The following is a 16,401-nucleotide window of genomic DNA, read 5'->3' as shown; positions in this document are numbered from 1 at the left end:
ATTTCACATTCTTAAAATAAAGTGGCGATCCTAACTGATCTAAGACAGGGAATTTTTACTTGGATTAAATGTCAGGAATTGTGAAAGACTGAGTTTAAATGTATTTGACTAAGGTGTATGTAAACTTCCGACTTCAACTGTATATTCTAGTTCAATTGAGTTGAGCAGGCCCATTCTTAATTCTACTAGTTCCTTTGAGTTGACAAGCCCCTTCTGGATTATTTTACAGTAGTTGTATGTCCTCTGACCCCTGACCGGTGACCTGGTTTGGACTCTGTACAGGCGATGTCCCTGAGAGCAGACGCAGCCCAGTGTGGAGGGGTGGTGGTGGAGTTTGAGTCTGATGACATCAGGGAGGCTCGGGCCAGGAAGGCCAGGAGTACATCAGGTCAGCTCGTCTATTGTGGGAGTGGAGAGAGAGAGATGACCAAGAGTTTACCTTGACCTCATGACCTGACAATACAACTACACAGCTATTACTTAATGATGATGTAACAACATGTTGTGATTGTCGGAATCACAGCGTTACATTTATATAGGTATTAGAGCAACCCAATATAAAGTGTTAGGTGTATGAGCTACTTAATGTAAAGGGTTAGGTATAAGAGCAACTTAATGTAAAGTGTTAGGTATAAGTGAAACTTAATGTAAAGTGTTAGGTATAACAGCTACTTAATGTAAAGTTTTGGGTGTACGAGCTACTTAATGTAAAGGGTTAGGTATAAGAGCTACTTAATGTAAAGTTTTAGGTGTACGATCTACTTAATGTAAAGTGTTAGGTGTAAGAGCAGCTTAATGCTTTTGATTTCTGATCAGAACACATCCTGTTACAAAATATGTTCAGACATACTCTGATGCCCAGTGCTAAATATTAGGTGGTTTTCCAGCTATAGATGCAGAATGTGTCCTGTAGACTCATAATGATGTTATCTCTGGTTATTGTTCATGTTACTGTGTGTCTCTGTTGAACTTACTCACCAGGGTCAGCCCTCATCTACCTCAGGGGCCCTAAATTCCTGATCTACGTCAGTGGGGCACTGTCCATGTGGGTAAGAAGCCTTTTCATGTAACAACAATGGGTAAGAGAGCTACAAAGCCATACCGGCTGGACACTATAAGGTTTATGTCATCAACCTGGTAGTGTCTTGCAAATCAATGAAAGATGGACATACTTTACATTTCTCTTTATGCCCTTTACCCCTAGAAAGAGTAAAAAGCTAAAAGCCAAAGGCTAAAAACGTTCTTCTCCGTCAAGATGACTATTTGTCTTTCTAATAGGGTGACCGTATGTGGCACTTTGCCATTTCGGTGTTCTTGATCGAGCTGTATGGACGTAACCTGCTGCTGACCGCAATATTCGGCTTGGTGGTGGCGGGGTCAGTGCTGCTGCTAGGGGCGTTGATTGGGGACTGGGTTGACCGCAACCCCAGGAACAAAGGTTAGACCAACAGTCATTTCTATTTACAGCTATAGGGACTGACATCTAGTCCCAAATGGCGCCCTAAAGGTACTGTAATACAATAGGGAATAGGATGCTATTTGGGACGCAGTCCTAATTTCCTGCCTCTCTGCCTCACATGGGCACTCTGCAGTTCAAACAGTAACAAAGTTGCACCACACCACTATTTTGGTAAATTGCTGAGGGATTTGGCTGGATAAATGTAACCACTCACAAATTCATAGATGGAGCTATGGATGCAAGTACTGACCATCCATGAGACGAACATTATAGTTTTAATCATGTTTTGAAGCTATACAGAGTTAGTTTACAATTACAAAGTAAAACAAGCATATATTTGGGGATCTAATGGGGTACAACAGATGAACTAAGCTCATGAGTCATTTCTAAGTTATATTATTTTACGATCAATAGCTATATATCATTACTTTAAAAGTCCAAAAATGAATGTGCTATAGCAACTGCAGAATGCCCCTTTAAGACCAATGATACATTTATGGTTCTGTAGAAGTCTTTATGGTTCTCTGAAATGCATTGTCCCAGAATATTTTAGAATCTTAGTTTCTTCTCCCTCCTTGGTTTTAGTGGCACATGCATCGTTGTTGGTTCAGAACATTTCAGTGACGGTGTGTAGCATTGTGCTGATGTTGGTCTTCTTATATAAACAGTGGATTGAGAGCATTTGGGATGGCTGGTTAACTGTGAGTATATTTTTCATTTTCTCTCCCACACTGTCTAAACTCTCATAATGTGAACCAACAGTATGTTTTGGAATCAGATATGGATTCAAATAGCATTTGTATCCTTTCAAAGACTTTATTTGCACTTGATTGAGTTTGCCTGGTGCAATGGAACCAATGGAATAGTCCTAAAATGACAAACTCCACCCATCCAGTGCTCCAGGCATGCTCAATCAAACTCTCATTGTATTTGAAAGAAAATGAATACTACTTAAACCCAGGTCTGCTGAGAATCAGGCTAGATATATTATTGCAAACTGCTGTGACGGTTGCTGTTTCTCCTGCACTGTTCTGTGTCCATGTTGTTGCTGCTGCTGTTCTGAGCCTCCTGCTGCTCTGTGCTGTCATGCGTAGTAACGTGTTGCATCACAAAACTTACACAAGGTGGTTTGTTATACGGTGGTGATCGTCCTGGCAGATGTGGCTAACCTAGCAAGCACAGCGCTGACCATCGCCATCCAGAGGGACTGGATTGTGGTTATCACTGGATACAACCGGGGTCACCTCGCCGGTGAGACTGGCAGACCTGCCACACGCTATTACATCACGAGGGATTGTTGTTTCTGTTTCAGCTGCTAAACTGGCTGCTAGTTAAAGCACTTCAAGGTTATCAAACACTCTATGTACTCTGCTCAAAAAAATAAAGGGAACACTAAAATAACACATCCTAGATCTGAATGAATGAAATAATCTTATTAAATACTTTTTTCTTTACATAGTTGAATGTGCTGACAACAAAATCACACAAAAATAATCAATGGAAATCCAATTTATCAACACATGGAGATCTGGATTTGGAGTCACACTCAAAATTAAAGTGGAAAACCACACTACAGGCTGATCCAACTTTGATGTAATGTCCTTAAAACAAGTCAAAATGAGGATCAGTAGTGTGTGTGGCCTCCACGTGCCTGTATGACCTCCCTACAACGCCTGGGCATGCTCCTGATGAGGTGACAGATAGTCTCCTGAAGGATCTCCTCTCAGACCTGGACTAAAGCATCTGCCAACTCCTGGACAGTCTGTGGTGCAACGTGGCGTTGGTGGATGGAGCGAGACATGATGTCCCAGATGTGCTCAATTGGATTCAGGTCTGGGGAACGGGCGGGCCAGTCCATAGCATCAATGCCTTCCTCTTGCAGGAACTGCTGACACACTCCAGCCACATGAGGTCTAGCATTGTCTTGCATTAGGAGGAACCCAGGGCCAACCGCACCAGCATATGGTCTCACAAGGGGTCTGAGGATCTCATCTCGGTACCTAATGGCAGTCAGGCTACCTCTGGCGAACACATGGAGGGCTGTGCGGCCCCCCAAAGAAATGCCACCCCACACCATGACTGACCCACCGCCAAACCGGTCATGCTGGAGGATGTTGCAGGCAGCAGAACGTTCTCCACTGCGTCTCCAGACTCTGTCACGTCTGTCACATGTGCTCAGTGTGAACCTGCTTTCATCTGTGAAGAGCACAGGGCGCCAGTGGCAAATTTGCCAATCTTGGTGTTCTCTGGCAAATGCCAAACGTCCTGCACGGTGTTGGGCTGTAAGCACAACCCCCACCTGTGGACGTCGGGCCCTCATACCACCCTCATGGAGTCTGTTTCTGACCGTTTGAGCAGACACATGCACATTTGTGGCCTGCTGGAGGTCATTTTGCAGGGCTCTGGCAGTGCTGCTCCTGCTCCTCCTTGCACAAAGGCGGAGGTAGCGGTCCTGCTGCTGGGTTGTTGCCCTCCTACGGCCTCCTCCACATCTCCTGATGTACTGGCCTGTCTCCTGGTAGCGCCTCCATGCTCTGGACACTACGCTGACAGACACAGCAAACCTTCTTGCCACAGCTCGCATTTATGTGCCATCCTGGATGAGCTGCACTACCTGAGCCACTTGTGTGGGTTGTAGACTCCGTCTCATGCTACCACTAGAGTGAAAGCACCGCCAGCATTCAAAAGTGACCAAAACATCAGCCAGGAAGCATAGGAACTGAGAAGTGGTCTGTGGTCACCACCTGCAGAACCACTCCTTTATTGGGGGTGTCTTGCTAATTGCCTATAATTTCCACCTGTTGTCTATTCAATTTGCACAACAGCATGTGAAATTTATTGTCAATCAGTGTTGCTTCCTAAGTGGACAGTTTGAGTTACATTGTGTTGTTTAAGTGTTCCCTTTATGTTTTTGAGCAGTGTATTTAGTTTTTCTAGGATGTATCACATGCATTACCATAGAGGCAGAATAGTTTGATAATGTAGGCATTAGTAAAGCTGGTAACACAGATACCATATCACCACAACTAAACCCTGTACCTTTTGGTTTGATTCTGATCTGAAGGGATGAATGCTACCATGCGGCGCATCGATCAGGTGACCAACATCCTGGCACCGCTGGCGGTGGGACAGGTCATGACCCTGGCCTCCAACGTGATCGGCTGCGGCTTCATCCTGGGCTGGAACCTGGTGTCCCTCATAGTGGAGTTTATCTTCCTGTCCCGGGTCTACCGCATTGTCCCGGCGCTGTCCGTCAAACCCCCTGTGCCCGAGGACGGCCAGGCCTCCCTGGAGAGACCAGCAGAGAGGACGGAGGGACTGGTGGAGAGGAGGGGGTCACAAGGTCAGTGTCCTGATGTCCTGGTCACTGTGTGACTGCTTCAGCAGTTGAGTTGGTAAAGCATAGCGGATCTTCCGAGCTATTTCATCCAACTTTACAGTGAAGTATAGCTTTACTTTACAGTAAAAATGGATGAAATCAGTTGAAAGATACGTGAGGTCAAGAAACATTATTCCACAACACGCACAGCACATACACTAAGTTTGGGGTCACTTAAAAATGTCCTTCTTTTTGAAAGAAAAGCCAATTTTGTGTCCATTAAAATAACATCATATTGATCAGACATACAGTGTAGATATTGTTAATGTTGTAAATGACTATTGTAGCTGGAAACAGCTGATTTTTTATGGAATATCATCATGGGCGTACAGAGGCCCATTATCAGCAACCATCACTCCTGTGTTCCAATGGCACGTTGTGTTAGCTAATCCATGTTTATCATTTTAAAAGGCTAATTGATCATTAGAAAACCCTTTTGCAATTATTTTAGCACAGCTGAAAACTGTTGTCCTACTTATAGACACAATAAAACTGGCCTTCTTTAGACTATTTGAGCATCTGAAGCATCAGCATTTGTGGGTTCGATTACAGGCTCAAAATGGCCAGAAGAAAATACCTTTCTTCTGAAACAATGCTGTGTACTACTCCCTTCACAGAACTGCGCAAACTGGTTCTAACCAGAATAGAAAGAGGAGTGGGAGGCTAGTTGGTAGGCTAGTTGAGAACAAGCTCTTCTTTACAACTGCAACCTGGCCAAGATAAAGCAAAGCAGTGTGACAAAAACAACAACACAGAGTTACACATGGAATAAACAAACATACAGTCAATAATAAAATAGAAAAAAGTATATATAAAGTGTGTGCAAATGAGGTAGGATAAGGGAGGTAAGGCAATCAATAGGCCATAATGGCAAAATAATTACAATATAGCAATTAAACACTGGAGTGACAGATGTGCAGAAGATGAGTGTGCAAGTATAGATACTGGGGTGCAAAGGCGCAAAATAAATAAAATAAATAACAGTATGGGGATGAGGTAGTTGGATGGGCTATTTACAGATTAGCTACGTTCAGGTGCAGAGATCTGTGAGCTGCTCTGACAGCTGGTACTTAAAGTTAGTGAGGGAGATATGGGTCTCCAGCTTCAGTGATATTTGCAGTTTGTTCCAGTCATTGGCAGCAGAGAACTGGAAGGAAAGACGAGGAATTGGCCAAACGAGGAATTGGCTTTGGGGGTGATGAGTGAAATATACTTGCTGGAGCGTGTGCTCCGGGTGGGTGCTGCTATGGTGACGTGTGAGCTGAGATAAGGCGGGGCTTTTCCTAGCAAAGACTTATAGATGACCTGGAGCCAGTGGGTTTGGCGACGAATATGAAGCGATGGCCAGCCAACGAGAGCGTACAGGTCGCAGTGGTGGGTAGTGTATGAGGCTTTGGTGACAAAATGGATGGCACTGTGATAGGTTGCATCCAATTTGCTGACTAGAGTGTTAGAGGCTTTTTTGAAAATGACATCGCCGAAGTCAAGGATCGGTAGGAAAGTCAGTTTTATGAGGGTATGTTTGGCAGCATGAGTGAAGGATGCTTTGTTGTGAAATAGGAAGCCGATTCTAGATTTAATTTTGGATTGGAGATGCTTAATGTGAGTCTGGAAGTAGAGTTTACAGTCTAACCAGACACCTAGGTATTTGTAGTTGTCCACATATTCTAAGTCTGAACCGTCTAGAGTAGTGATGCTGGACAGGCGGGCGGGTGTGGGCAGTGATCGGTTGAAGAGAATGCATTTAGTTTTACTTGCATTTAAGAGCAGTTGGAGGCCATGGAAGGAGAGTTGTATGGCATTGAAGCTCGTCTGGAGGTTAGTTAACACAGTGTCCAAAGAAGGGCCAGAAGTATACAGAATGGTGTCGTCTGCGTAGAGGTGGACATTATTGATGTATACAGAGAAAAGAGTCAGCCCGAGGATTGAACCCTTTGGCACCCCCATAGAGACTGCCAGTGGTCCGGACAACAGGCCCTCCGATTTTACACACTGAACTCTGTCTGCAAAGTAGTTGGTGAACCAGGCGAGGCAGTCATTAGAAAAACCAAGGCTGTTGAGTCTGCCGATAAGAATGTGGTGATTGACAGAGTCGAAAGCCTTGGCCACGTCGATGAATACAGCTGCACAGTATTGTCTCTTATCGATGGCAGTTATGATATCGTTTCGGACCTTGAGCGTGGCTGAGGTGCACCCATGACCAGCTCGGAAGCCATATTGTATAGCGGAGAAGGTACAGTAGGATTCGAAATGGTCGGTAATCTGTTTGTTAACTTGGCTTTCGAAGAACTTAGAAAGGCAGGGTAGGATAGATATAAGTCTGTAGCAGTTTGGGTCTAGAGTGTCTCCCCCTTTGAAGAGGGGGACTGCAGCTGCTTTCCAATCTTTGGGGATCTCAGACGATACGAAAGAGAGGTTGAACAGAGAGGGTCCATGTAACGGTCGTAGGTCGTAGTGAATGGACCAAGGCGCAGCGAGTACGTGAATGCTCATGTTTATTTACATAATAAAACACGAAAACAAAGACCGGCCGACAAACAGTCTTGCAGGCAACACACAGCTATGCAAAGAACAACCTCCCACAATTCCCATGACAAACACATTCCTAATTATAGGACCTTCAATCAGAGGCAACGATAGACAGCTGCCTCCAATTGAAGGCCCCAATCCCAATTACCTAAACACAGATCTAAACACCCTAGAACAGACATAGAAATATACAAACATAGAACAATGACCAAAACCCCGGAATACATAAATCAAACACCCCTCTACATACACACACACCATATAAAACAAATACCCCCTGCCACGTCCTGACCAAACTATAATAAGAAATAACCCCTTTACTGGTCAGGACGTGACAGTCCAGATTGTCTATCCCGGGCTGATTTGTCGGGGTCCAGATTTTGCAGCTCTTTCAGAACATCAGCTATCTGGATTTTGGTGAAGGAGAAATGGGGGAGGTTTGGGCAAGTTGCTGTGGGGGGTGTAGGGCTGTTGACCGGGGTAGGGGTAGCCAGATGGAAAGCATGGCCAGCTGTAGAAAAATGCTTATTGAAATTCTCAATTATCGTGGATTTATCACTGGTGACAATGTTTCCTAGCCTCAGTTTAGTGGGCAGCTGAGAGGAGGTGCTCTTATTCTCCATGGACTTTACAGTGTCCCAGAACTTTTTGGAGTTTGTGCTACAGGATGCAAATTTCTGTTTGAAAAAGCTAGCCTTTGCTTTCCTACCTGCCTGTGTATATTGGTTCCTAACTTCCCTGAAAAGTTACATATCGCGGGGGCTTTTCAATGCTTTTTTGTGCTGGTCAAGGTCAGTCAGGTCTGGAGTGAACCAAGGGCTATATCTGTTCCTGGTTCTAAATTTAGAAACTTTAGAATGTAGGATGGCCATGGTGTTAAGCATGTCCCAGTTTAGGTCACCTAGCAGCACGAGCTGTGAAGATAGATGGGGGGCAATCAATTCACATATGGTGTCCAGGGCACAGCTGGGGGCAGAAGGTGCTCTATAGCAAGCGGCAACGGTGAGAGACTTGTTTCTGGAAAGGTGGATTTTTAAAAGTAGAAGCTCTAATTGTTTGGGTACAGACCTGGATAGTAAGACAGAACTCTGCAGGCTATCTCTGCAGTAGATTGCAACTCCGCCCCTTTTGGCAGTTCTATCTTGTCGGAAAATGTTATAGTTAGGGATTGAAATTTCAGGGGTTTTGGTGGTCTTCCTAAGCCAGGATTCAGACACGGCTAGGACATCCAGGTTGGCGGAGTGTGCCAAAGCAGTAAATAAAACAAACTTAGGGAGTAGGCTTCTAATGTTAACATTCATGAAACCAAGGCTATTACGGTTAGAGAAGTCAACAAATGAGAGCGCCTGGGGAATAGGAGTGGAGCTAGGCACTGCAGGGCCTTGGTTAACCTCTACATCACTAGAGGACCAGAGGAGGAGTAGGATAAGGGTATGGCTAAAGGCTATAAGAACTGGTCTTCAAGTACGTTCGGAACAGAGAGTAAAAGGAGCAGGTTTCTGGGCACGGTAGAATTGATTCAAGGCATAATGTACAGACAAAGGTATGGTAGGATGTGAGTACAGTGGAGGTAAACCTATGCATTGAGTGACGATGAGAGAGATATTGTCTTTAGAAACATCATTTAAACCAGGTGAGGTCACCGCATGTGTGGGAGGTGGGACTAAAGGGTTAGCTAAGGTGTATTGAGCAGGGCTAGAGGCTCTACAGTGAAATAAGGCAATTATCACTAACCAAAACAGCGATGGACAAGGCATATTGACATTAGGCAGAGGCATGCATAGCCGAGTGATCATAGGGGTCCAGTGAGTAGCTCGGTGGGCTGGAGACACAGCAATTCAGACAGCTAGCGGGCCGGGGCAAGCAAGCTAGCAGAAGGGCCTTAGATGGACGTCGCAATGGAAGAAGTCTGTTGTAGCCCCCTCGTGCTGTTACGTCGGCAGACTAGTTGTGATGGATCCGCAAGGCTCCGTGTGGTAAAAGAGTCCAGGCCAATTGGCAAAATAGGTATAGTGGCCAAAGAATTAGTCCGATGGGCCTCTTCAGCTAACAGTCCGATATGCTCTAGACAGCTAGCGGGCCGCGGCTAGCAGGCTAGCAGATGGACATTCAGGGGACATCGCGACGGAGGAGCCAGTTAAAAAAAAAACTTGGGTAGATTACGTTGGCAGTCCAGTCGTGATGGAATCGGCGGGGCTCCGTGTCGGCAGTAAAAGGGGTCCAGGCCAATTGGCAAAATAGGTATTGAAGCCCAAGGAGTGGCTGATGGACCTCTTCGGCTAGCCGGGAGATGGGCCTAGCAAAGGCTTGCTCCAGGCTACTTGGTTATTGCTTCGGGACAGAGACGTTAGCCAGGAGTGGCCACTCGAAATAGCAGCTAGCTAGCTGCGATGATCCAGGTGAAAAGGCTCAGAGCTTGCGGTAGGAATCCGGAGATATGGAGAAAAATATGTCCGATTTGCTGTGGTTTGAGAAGCGCTGTGCAGACTGGCAAGAGTTGTCCGGGCTAAAGGTTAGCTGATGACCACTAGCAGTGGCTAGCCGACTACTAGCTAGTAGCTAGTTAGCTGGCTAGCTTTTGTTGGGGGTGCCGGTTCAAAAGTAAAGAAAATAGCAGATCCACACCACATTGGGTGAGGCGGATTGCAGGAGAGTATGTTGAAGTTGAGGTTAAGAGAAATATTTTAAAAAATATATGCGAAGAAATAAGATATCAAACGATATATACACGGGACACGAAAAGATGAGGACAAAGACGTCTGACTGCTACGCCATCTTGGAAACCCTTTAGATCATGATCTAATGATCAATTAGCCTTTTAAAATGCTAAACTTGGATTAGCTAACACAACGTGCCATTGGAACACAGGAGTGATGGTTGCTGATAATGGGCCTCTGTACGCCTATGTAAAGAACAACCTTAAGAATTCCTTAAAAAATCTGCCATTTCCAGCTACAATAGTCATTTACAACATTAACAATGTCTACACTGTATTTCTGATCAATTTTATGTTATTTTAAATGGACAAAAAAGGTGCTTTTCTTTCAAAAACAAGGACATTTTTAAGTGACCCCAAACTTTTGAACGGTAGTGTACATGCTTTTTCATCTCTATGGAAACGTAGTATTACTTGAAACACTGTTGCCCTAAGTTAGTTGATGGATGATGTTAGTAGCTTGACTGATGCTTGTCCTCTCAGTAGATCATTGTTAGTAGCTTGACTGATGCTTGTCCTCTCAGTAGATCATTGTTAGTAGCTTGACTGATGCTTGTCCTCTCAGTAGATCATTGTTAGTAGCTTAACTGTTGCTTGTCCTCTCAGTAGATCATTGTTAGTAGCTTGACTGATGCTTGTCCTCTCAGTAGATCATTGTTAGTAGCTTGACTGATGCTTGTCCTCTCAGTAGATCATTGTTAGTAGCTTGACTGTTGCTTGTCCTCTCAGTAGATCATTGTTAGTAGCTTGACTGATGCTTGTCCTCTCAGTAGATCATTGTTAGTAGCTTGACTGATGCTTGTCCTCTCAGTAGATCATTGTTAGTAGCTTGACTGTTGCTTGTCCTCTCAGTAGATCATTGTTAGTAGCTTGACTGATGCTTGTCCTCTCAGTAGATCATTGTTAGTAGCTTGACTGATGCTTGTCCTCTCAATAGATCATTGTTAGTAGCTTGACTGATGCTTGTCCTCTCCCTCTCAGTAGAGCAAAGTGAGGTGGTGACATCAGCCCCGGGCCTCAGTGATGACGACATGAGCCTGAACCTCAAGGAGATCACCAATCTGCCTCTGTGTTTCGGACGTTTCCGCTGGCTGCTGAGCACCTGTAAGGACGGCTGGAGGGCCTACTACCGCCAGGATGTCTTCCTGGCTGGGATGGGCCTGGCCTTCCTCTACACAACTGTCCTGGGCTTCGACTGCATCACCACGGGCTACGCCTACACCCAGGGCATCAGTGGCTCCCTGCTCAGTCTGCTGATGGGGGTCTCGGCTATAACAGGCCTCATGGGCACCGTCATGTTCACCAAGCTGAGGAAGGCCTACGGTTTAGTCAACACAGGCATCATCTCCAGCTGTCTCCATCTTTGCTGTCTGCTGCTGTGTGTGTGTTCTGTGTTCGCCCCCGGCAGCCCCATGGACCTCCGCCTGCTCATGCCCTTCCTGGACGCCAACGCCAACTCGACGTTGGCGGAGGCCGGGGGGATGGTGGAGGGCCAGAGGCAGAAACACACCTACCCGATGCAGGGTGGCATTAATCAGCCGCTGCTGCCCGACCGCTCGTCCATCCACTGGACCAACAACACGGTGCTGTTTGAGAATATGCCATCAGGCATGGAGCCAGACTCCTACATCTCTATAATCCTGCTGTTCTTGGGGGTCATCACAGCACGCATCGGTGAGTAAGAGGGACGACCAGGCCCAGGCCCTTCACAATTGGATTGAGTTGCTGATCCACAGCTTAACTATAGCAACTGTATTATGCATGTTTCTAACATAGGCTGTGGGTATTCAGTTCTTATGAGACTCAGTAAATGAGTTCAAATAGCGTTGGAAGATAATCATTTTTGTATTATACCAGTGCCTGACTGAAAAGAGACTACTGCAATGGATCCATAGTCTAGTGGTCTATCCTTATAGACTATAGTATAGGGGTCTATCTATATAGACTATAGTATAGGGGTCTATCTATATAGACTATAGTATAGTGGTCTATCCATATAGACTATAGTATAGGGGTCTTTCCATATAGACTATAGTATAGTGGTCTATCCATATAGACTATAGTATAGGAGTCAATCTGTATAGACCATAGTCTAGTGGTCTATCTATATAGACTATAGTATAGTGGTCAATCTGTATAGACCATAGTCTAGTGGTCTATCTGTATAGACCATAGTGTAGTAGTCTATCTGTATAGACCATAGTGTGAAAGTCTATCTGCATAGGTCATAGTGTAGTAGTCTATCTGTATAGACCATAGTCTAGTGGTCTATCTGTGTAGATCATAGTGTAGTAGTCTATCTGTATAGACTATAGTGTAGTAGTCTATCTGTATAGATCATAGTGTAGTAGTCCATCTGTATAGATCATAGTGTAGTAGTCTATCTGTATAGACCATAGTGTGAAAGTCTATCTGCATAGGTCATAGTGTAGTAGTCTATCTGTATAGACCATAGTCTAGTGGTCTATCTGTGTAGATCATAGTGTAGTAGTCTATCTGTATAGACTATAGTGTAGTAGTCTATCTGTATAGATCATAGTGTTGTAGTCTATCTGTATAGACCATAGTGTAGTGGTCTATCTGTATAGATCATAGTGTAGTAGTCTATCTGTATAGACCATAGTGTAGTGGTATATCTGTATAGACCATAGTGTGAAAGTCTATCTGCATAGGTCATAGTGTAGTAGTCGTTCTGTATAGACCATAGTCTAGTGGTCTATCTGTGTAGATCATAGTGTAGTAGTCTATCTGTATAGACTATAGTGTAGTAGTCTATCTGTATAGACCATAGTGTAGTGGTCTATCTGTGTAGATCATGGTGTAGTAGTCTATCTGTATAGACTATAGTGTAGTAGTCTATCTGTATAGATCATAGTGTAGTAGTCTATCTGTACAGACCATAGTGTACTAGTCTATCTGTATAGACCATAGTCTAGTAGTCTATCTGTATAGATCATTGTGTAGCAGTATATCTGTATAGACCAAAGCAACCACTGACCGTCTGTTTATCCTGTGTGTTCCAGGTCTGTGGTCCTTTGACCTGACCGTGACCCAGCTGCTTCAGGAGAACATCTGTGAGTCGGAACGTGGTGTGGTCAACGGGGTCCAGAGCTCCATGAACTACCTGATGGACCTTCTCCACTTCATCATGGTCATCTCTGCTCCGCAGCCCCAGCACTTTGGCATCCTGGTCATCATCTCTGTACTGTTCATCACCACGGGACACACCATGTACTTCCTATATGCACGCAAAGCCAAGAGAAAACCTGCTGGACGCCTGGACACGTAGGGAGGCCGTGCGGCTTTCCGCGACAAAGCATGTGCCCAAAGACTCCACTCTGCCTGCGCCTGCCTGTGAAATGAATGTCTCTTCTCTCTTGTTCCCTCTGCGCTCTCATTGTTAGGCAACAATACAATACCGTAACACACCTTCACCCCCATCCAGCCATTCATTCATTTCAGCAAGTGTCGTGTCCTCCCCAACCTGGTTGCTATCTCCCTGCATGGCCAGGTGTAGTATGGCCAAGTGCTAAGGTAAAGGAACAAACTAGAACTCAGGTTAACTAGAGTAGGATCCACCTTTTCCCTTCTGTACATAGGTTGATGTGGTCGCAACAGATGCGGTGTTGGTACCCTACTACCACCTTAGTTTTGATCGCCTACCGTGGAAGGTTATCTCACACCTGTGTTGGTCCCCCACCGTGGTAGGTTCTCTCACCTCAGTGTTGGTCTCTCACCGTGGTAGGTTCTCCCACCTCAGTGTTGGTCCCTCACCGTGGTAGGTTCTCTCACCTCAGTGTTGGTCTCCCACCGTAGTAGGTTCTCTCACCTCAGTGTTGGTCCCTCACCGTGGTAGGTTCTCCCACCTCAGTGTTGGTCCCTCACCGTGGTAGGTTCTCTCACCTCCGTGTTGGTCTCCCACCATAGTAGGTTCTCCCACCTCAGTGTTGGTCTCCCACCGTAGTAGGTTCTCTCACCTCAGTGTTGGTCCCTCACCGTGGTAGGTTCTCCCACCTCAGTGTTGGTCTCCCACCGTAGTAGGTTCTCCCACCTCAGTGTTGGTCCCTCACCGTGGTAGGTTCTCCCACCTCAGGAAAAGGGCACAGAGGGCAGGCTGAGGTAGCAGCAGCAGCAGCAGAACACGCCTTTCCAGCAATTTTTGGATTACTGCAAGAGCTTCATTATGGCAGTCTGTTAACCTACTCAGAGATTGGATGGGAGTTGGATGGATGGATGGATTGATGTATTTTTCTAACCTTCACACAGGAAAGAACTGGGCATGGTGAAGCAGGTGACAGTAATAAAAAGAAGAAGAAACGAGACTTAACAACTTTAACAAGTGGCAAACATGTTACTGCTCCGTCCACTTGGAAATAATCCAGGAAGTCCAAAAGGAAAACTAAAGGGAAGTTGGTGTCAGATTGTGAGATAGTGAAGATTATAAAGGAGCCCCCCTTGATGGACAGAAGAGGAAGGCTGTAGTGTCATCTTCTCCTGGTCTGTTTCTCTGTGGATGAATCAGGCAGACATGTGCCTAGCTTTCAAATCAATCACTAAGACGCATTTCAGTGTCTATTGATTAACACATTATATCATTAAAAATATATATAATTTAAACCGGATCACAGGAACATATCATAAGAACATAAAGATAGTAAGAAAAAATAACGTGCATTGAAATCAGAGGAAACCAAAATGACCATAATTGCTTGTGTACTTAGATAACTGAAAATAGCTTCCAAATTGTAAATGCTTTTCCTTCACATAGAAACAGAGTGATATTAATGCAGTTTGACAAATTTATAGCAAACAGATTTTTACTTCCTCTTTCATTTTGTGAGCTGTTTTGAGATCAGTGTTTAGTAGATTGATAGGTCTATATGATTCTGGATTAAGGCAGTGTTGTATTACACTAGAACACCTACGCATCCTGTTTCCTTGTTGTTCTCATGAACTAAAACCTTACCTCAGTACAGTACAAGAAAACTGTGTTTGAAAAACTGACTTGGACATGTCTCTTAGCTATGTACGGCCATCTCCTTTCTGTACAGTGGCAATACCATCAAAGTTGAACTCGTTGTCATCCAAACAGCACCACATTACAATTTAATTGTTTTTATATCATATTTTCCTGTGACGTATTGTTCACTTACATCTATAATTTGTTGTCCTTTTCTGTTTCAGACTGTTATTTATGATGACAATAAACACGGATTAAGATGTCTTTGTATTTTGACTTGATATGTTTTGTTACCAACATTTATCTCTATTCACCAAAGCTCATTACGAACTGATTTGGATGTCTAAAAGTCATAGTTATGATGAGTCCAGGGGGTTTCTGGGAGTTTTTCAGTCACAAGTTCCATAAATTTCCAATAATTCTGAGAGCACATGAATGCAGCATCATAAATGACAGTCAGTATACAGTTCATGTACTGCACATTCTTTCATCCAGGAGGAGGCTCCAAAACACCCCTCGCTGCATGCCAAGCACCGAACAGGTCTGCCTCTGACCCTACCCAGTCCCAGTTAATCCCATCCATAAATAAAGGCACCATTTCAACCTTCCTGAGTTAATGTTCTAGTAGGACCCTTTCCCAGAGTATATGCTACCTCATGACTCTAACAATATCAATAAAGGCACCATTTCAACCTTCCTGAGTTAATGTTCTAGTAGGACCCTTTCCCAGAGAATAGGCTACCTCATGACTCTAACAATATCAATAAAGGCACCATTTCAACCTTCCTGAGTTAATGTTCTAGTAGGACCCTTTCCCAGAGAATTGGCTACCTCATGACTCTAACAATATCAATAAAGGCACCATTTCAACCTTCCTGAGTTAATGTTCTAGTAGGACCCTTTCCCAGAGAATAGGCTACCTCATGACTCTAACAATATTAATAAAGGCACCATTTCAACTTTCCTGAGTAAATGTTCTAGGTGGATCCTTTCCCAGATTATAGGCTACCTCATGACTCTAACAATATTAATACTGCCTGTCCCTTGTGGATCTTGTGCATATTTAATGGCGACATTTCCCAGATCTTGGCTCCCATACTGGCATAAGGCATTAGAGATTCTTCTGATGGGCTCGCAGAGCGGATCTTACTGAACATGCATTTTGACCGCTGGAGAGAAGACAGGATGTTCAGAAATAGAACCACAGGTGAAGCCCCGTCCCCAATTAATCAGGAAGTAGGAAGTAGGCCTAGTGCTGCCACCACTCTATATCACAGAGCGAGAGAGAGAGAGAGAGAGAGAGAGAGATGAAGAGAAAGAAAGAGAGAGATGAAGAGTGAGATAGAGAGACAGAGAGA

At 44.6% G+C, this 16,401-nt stretch overlaps 1 protein-coding gene across 1 annotated transcript; it reads left to right on the top strand.

Annotated features, from left to right (window-relative positions):
- The first annotated feature begins 285 nt into the window (after positions 1-285).
- LOC115176435 (solute carrier family 40 member 1-like) lies at positions 286-13,436 on the top strand. The gene is made up of 9 exons (XM_029736478.1): positions 286-388; positions 982-1,049; positions 1,279-1,438; positions 2,045-2,160; positions 2,584-2,710; positions 4,524-4,802; positions 11,065-11,607; positions 11,692-11,757; positions 13,107-13,436. Exons 1-9 carry the CDS (start codon positions 286-288, stop codon positions 13,370-13,372), a joined length of 1,728 nt encoding a protein of 575 aa, XP_029592338.1. The 3' UTR covers positions 13,373-13,436.
- Positions 13,437-16,401: the final 2,965 nt, after the last annotated feature.

Source organism: Salmo trutta, chromosome 37 (assembly GCF_901001165.1).
Source record: "Salmo trutta chromosome 37, fSalTru1.1, whole genome shotgun sequence".
Classification (NCBI taxonomy): Eukaryota; Metazoa; Chordata; class Actinopteri; order Salmoniformes; family Salmonidae; genus Salmo; species Salmo trutta.
Note: the sequence above shows the minus strand (reverse complement) of the source record. Positions and strands in the feature narration are given on the sequence as shown.

Excerpts from the sequence above, each read along its gene's own strand:
- LOC115176435 (XM_029736478.1), top strand. The coding sequence starts at position 286 with ATGTCCCTGAGAGCAGACGCAGCCCAGTGTGGAGGGGTGGTGGTGGAG. Across the intron at positions 1,050-1,278 it reads GTGGGGCACTGTCCATGTGG|GGTGACCGTATGTGGCACTT; the intron begins GTAAGAAGCCTT and ends TCTTTCTAATAG. Across the intron at positions 4,803-11,064 it reads GGAGAGGAGGGGGTCACAAG|TAGAGCAAAGTGAGGTGGTG; the intron begins GTCAGTGTCCTG and ends TCTCCCTCTCAG.